At 39.3% G+C, this 5,434-nt stretch overlaps 1 protein-coding gene across 1 annotated transcript; it reads right to left on the bottom strand.

Annotated features, from left to right (window-relative positions):
- Positions 1–1,895: 1,895 nt before the first annotated feature.
- Positions 1,896–2,582, bottom strand: LOC101104027 (keratin-associated protein 7-1-like). Its single transcript, XM_004002773.6, has one exon. It carries the CDS (start codon positions 2,526–2,528, stop codon positions 2,271–2,273), a length of 258 nt encoding a protein of 85 aa, XP_004002822.1. The 5' UTR covers positions 2,529–2,582; the 3' UTR covers positions 1,896–2,270.
- Between the last annotated feature and the right edge of the window lie 2,852 nt (positions 2,583–5,434).

The raw sequence follows: 5,434 nt of genomic DNA, 5'->3' as shown, positions 1-5,434 counted from the left end.
AGGATTCAGCATTACTTCTGTGGCATTTGTATCAAAAAATGCTAAGTATGGATCTAATCATGAGGAAAGTTGGATAAACCCAAATCAAGGGATATATATCTTATTATAGGCTATCTCTTATTTTGGGTCCTTGGAAGGAAATGAGTCTTTGGATAATCATTTATTAATATAACACATTAATTTTCATAAAATAAGAGACTATTAAAGGTCTGCATAGTCAAAGCTATAGTTTTTCCAGTAGTCATGGATGGATGTGAGAGTTGGACCATAAAGAAGGCTGAAGCACTGAAGAACTGATGCTTTTGAACTGTGGTGTTGGAGAAGACACTTGAGAGTCCCTTGGACTGCAAGGAGACCAACCAGTCCATCCTAAAGGAAATCATCCCTGAATATTCATTGGAAGGACTGATGCTGAAGCTGAGACTCCAATACTTTGGCCACCTGATGCGAAGAACAGACTCATTGGGAAAAGACCCTGATGCTGGGAAAGATTGAAGGCCAAAGGAAAAGGGAGTGGCAGAGGATGAGCTGGTCAGAGAGCATCACAGACTCAATGGACATGAATTTCAACAACCTCCGGGAGATAGTGAAGGACAGAGGAGCCTGGCATGCTGCAGTGCATGGGTCGCAAAGAGTCAGACACGTCTTAGCAATTGAACAACAACAAAAATATGTTTAACTCTTGAGAGGCAGGATTATGTTTTATTTATCTCTGTCCCCACATTTTAGGACAGTATGTGATGTTGTAGCTTCTTGGAGAGTGTCTACTGAATGAGTGTCTCAGTCCAGAGGCAGGTTTGTACAGCCACCCAGTTTTAAACAGTGACCAGAGCCCAGTAACTTCATACATACATAAATGAACTTTGTATCGGACTATATAATATTTTGCGCCCATAAAGCAGAGATTTAACAAGTCAGTGAACAATTATTGAGCATCTTTTCTGAGACAGGTAGGGGTTCAATAAATACTTTATGCATGAATGAATGAGCTTTAATTTAAACAGAGCAGAGTTTTCTCAGGAAGCATTTTCTAAGTGCAGATCACATATCATTTCAAGTGCTTTTGATGGCAACTATCATGAACTGAACTGAACTGATCATTCCAAAGAATAAACACTTCATTTTTAATATGCCTACATATATAATCAGAAGTGAAGAAGGTGGGAAAAATAAAACCCATCATTCAAAAAGGAAAAAAAGTATTATGTGATTTTAGTTGCTGGCTTGCCTTTATTAACCAAATCTTAGGAAGCCTTAAAAACAGTTTCATAACTCATTCCACTTAAGGAAATTTTTCCAACAATTTATGGGGTTTAAATCTCTCTATAATGAGTTCTATAAACAGCAGGAAAAGAGGAAGAAGCTTAAATGGAATCGTGTCAATAATGAAAGGAGGAAAGAATTTTCTTTTAACATTAAACAGCTAAGAAAATTTGCTATTTATAATCAGCATAGAGAAACACTAACAATCGCAGTGTACAGACTATACAACTGACTTGAATAAAGTGGGTTTGAACTTCAAAAGTCCGCTTATATGCAGAATTTTTTTAGTAGTAAGCACTACAATGCTACACACTCCACAGCTGGTTGAATCCATGGATGCAGAGAAATCTCAGATACAAAGGGCTGAATATAGATTATACATGGATTAACCTCCCACACTGTTCAAGGGCCATCTGTATTTTGGTTAAATTTAGGACTTTTTAAAGAATTTTTTTTTAATTGAAAATCTCAACATAAAGGGACAAAATTGTTAGGCATCACCCTATCCAGGTGTACAGTCTGAAATCAGAATAAAATGTGATTGAAGCCCACCCTCACAGGTTGAAACTGGTTGATGAGAGCAAAATGAACAAACAAAAGGCACAATAAAATAAACAACCGGAACAAAAATGTTTGTGCTGAATGAATTGGATTTATTGTGATGAACAGCAAAACCCCTTCCTACTCACACATGTAATAGTAATGCATTGATACTGATGTAGAACTTAATGATAGACGGGCAGAGCTATCATAAGAGACAGACTGTCTTCCTCATTAGCAAAATTCAAGTATGTTAGAGAAATACAAAATCTTGCTTTGGCTGTAGATGAGAATCAGCTCAGCATCTGATGCCTGGGTGACTTGTTCAGCACTGTCGGAGATCGAGAAGACTGCAGTGTTTCTCTCTCAAGTGTTTCTGGAGGCAGGAAGACAGTCATTGTTTTTCAGGCTGTTCTGCACACAGAGAATTGAGGGCGGGTCCCGTAGTCATCTGGAGCCATGGTCCATCAGTAGGTGCTGTAGCCAAAGCCAGAGCCAGAGCCCCATGGCCTATAAAAGCTGCCCCCATAGCCACAGCCCAGGTTGCTAAAGCTGCTTCCACCGAAACCGTAGCCCAGGGAGCTGTAGCCATTGCATCCATAACCAAGGGGAGAGCCAAGGGGCACAACGCAGTTCAGGGGGGTGGCTCTGAAGGTCCTGTGGAAATTGGTTCCATAGGAAGGATAGCCTGGGAAGTAGCTTCCGCAGCAAAAGAAACGAGTCATTGTGGCAGGAGTGGGAAGGATTTGGATAGAATGTGAAGAGCAAGTTACCCAAGAAGGAATGAAGTTCTCGTCCTGCACGGGACCTTTTATACCTCAAGCTGGTGGGCATGACATGCTTGCCTAAACATCTTGCCATAAATTTGCACAGATAATTCCATTATTGCTAATAAAATGCATATAAAGCAACCCACAGACTCTTTGCCCATATTTTTGTTGGCTTATCTATTTACAAAGGAATGTGTTGTATCTTCAAAGTCAGCGCCTTCCTTGACACGCAATTGAATTCTTTTCATCAGTGTCCCATGGTTTAACAACTGTTCTGATTGCATCCTGTGAGGCTGTTTAAATTCTCTGATTATAAACTCCTCCCAGCTGACATAACTAAACTGAAAAAAGCTTTGGCAACAATGTAAACATTCCATAGCTTGAAATTATCTCCATATGTGATTCAAAGACATTGGTATATTAATGGCTATGGGGTTTCTTCTGGAATAGGAAAATTATTTGTAACTAGAGGTGGTGATTGCATCACCACAGAATTATTCACTTTAAAAATGGCTTATCTTATGTTTACATTTTGCAGCACTGAAACATATACATTACCATATGTAAAATAGATAGCTGAAGGGAAGTTGCTGTATAACACGGGGAGCTCAACATGGGCTTCCCTGGTGGCTCAGACAGTAAAGAATCAGCCTGCAATGCAGGAGACCCAGGTCCAATCCCTGGGTAGGGAAGAACCCCGAGAGAAGGCAATAGCAACCCACTCCAGTATTCTTGCCTGGAGAATTCCATGGACAGAGAAGCCTGGCAGACTATAGTCCAAGGTGTCACAAAGAGTCAGACACCACTGAGCGACTACCACTAACACTTTAGAAGGGGAGGGGTGAGGGGAAGGGAGGTTCAACAGGGAGGGGATGTATGTATACTTAAGGCTGATTTATGTATGGCAGAAACCAACACAACTTGGAAAAAAATTATCCCCCAATTAAAATGGCTTGCTTTATGTTATGTGAATTTCATCTCAAATTTTTAAAATTCTTAAACATTGCTACAGAAATCCATCAGAACAAGACTTTTTACAGAAGCTGAAAGAACACGAAATAATAGGAGAGCTATGGATACAGCAGTTGTAATTTTCATGTATTTCATTTATGAGCATTATCCTTGTTAATGTTTTCTTTTCATGGGCAACACACAATCTTTGGTTGTAAATCATGTTGAACATTGCCAAGCTTCTTGTTGTGAAGGTGCCACACTGGAGCTGAGTGGAATGGTGCCCAATTTAAAGTCATGTTATGCCATGCTTGGTTCTTATTCACTCCTAGTAAAACAAGCTTTGATACCATGATCTATTATATAATACCAGTTGTATTTTAATACGCAGCAGCTCACTTCTGCTCCCACTTTGCAGAAGTATGGCCACTTCTCATGACAAAAGTAAACCAGAAAGAATTTGAGATCAGCAAAGCTAAGTCTACTCTAATTCAAATGTTCAGAAAAAAATTGGTTTTTATAAGATCTAGATTCTCTGAAAATAGATAAAGAAAGCATCCTGGATACCAACTCCTTTTGCATATTCTCCCCTTAATGGACAACTATAGAGCCCAAAGAGCAAAACTAATCATTCTCGACATTTTCTCTATTAAAATTCCTCTTCTCTCAGGTTTCCTGACAGAAGAATTTCCTACAGATCATATTACTTAATTTTGGACATTTTTTTAATTCTAAAAACTGACTGTATGTTATGAGAATTTATAGTTAGAATAAAAAAGATAATGTCTATTTTCAAATTCAATTTTTAACAAAAGAAATAAATAAAAATAGAGGTTATATCCACAAGAGTCCAAATGGTATAAATTCTACATAAGCTAATCCCAGAAAACTGGAAAATATGTCTGTGGGTTGGAGATGACAAAGGTGACTGCTCTCATTGAATTTTGACAATTTTGTGGTTGCTTGAAATTTTTAACTGCTGATTCTACCATGTAATGACATGTATGGATGTGAGAGCTGGACCATAAAGAAGATTGAGTGCCCAAGAATTGATGCTTTTCAACTGTGCTGCTGGAGAAGACTCTCGAGAGTACCTTGGACTGCAAGGAGATCAAACAAGTCAATCCTAAAGGAAATCAACCCTGAATATTCATTGGAAGGACTGATGCTGAAGCTGAAGCTCCAATACTTCAGCCATCTGATGCAAAGAAAGAGCTGACTCAATGGAAAAGACAGTGATGGTGAGAAAGATTGAGGGCAGGAGGAGAAGGGGACGACAGAGGATGAGATGGTTGGATGGCATCACCAATTCAGTGGACATGAGTTTGAGCAAATTCTGGGAGATTGTGAAGGACACAGACACCTGGCGTGCAGCAGCACGTGGGGTCTCAAAGCGTCAGGCACAACTTAGCAACTGAACAGCAAAACTACGCAGTGACATTTGAACCTGTAATTTGGATCTACTGCCACTAAGTGGCAATGATATTTCAATTAGTCTGAACGACCAGACTGGAGTTGGTGTCTCAAATGTAAATAGGCAGAACACCCTAAAGAACTTGTTTGAAATTCAGATTTCCAGAGCTCTCCTTTCCCACTACCAGCATAAGATCCTTAAAATCTATATTTCTAATGAGTATGTAAGGTGAGTCTGATAAATAAATCTTCCTGATAAATTCTGGACCTGGTCTTTCATGAGATCACAAAGAATCTGTCTTTGCTTGGCTGTGTGAAATCGCCCCGAGCTGAGCTCTCTCTGACGAGCATGTTCAGTGTCAGTCACAGGTGGCCTATTTCCTTTCTCTCTGGCTGATAGAGATAATAAAGGAAAAAAACCTTAGTTTGTCTTTTCCGTTCACCTGTGCTCTGATTCTTTTCTTAGGATACACCTGAATGGAAATGGAAGTAATAGC

This window comes from Ovis aries, chromosome 1 (genome assembly GCF_016772045.2).
Source record: "Ovis aries strain OAR_USU_Benz2616 breed Rambouillet chromosome 1, ARS-UI_Ramb_v3.0, whole genome shotgun sequence".
Lineage (NCBI taxonomy): Eukaryota > Metazoa > Chordata > Mammalia > Artiodactyla > Bovidae > Ovis > Ovis aries.
Note: the sequence above shows the minus strand (reverse complement) of the source record. Positions and strands in the feature narration are given on the sequence as shown.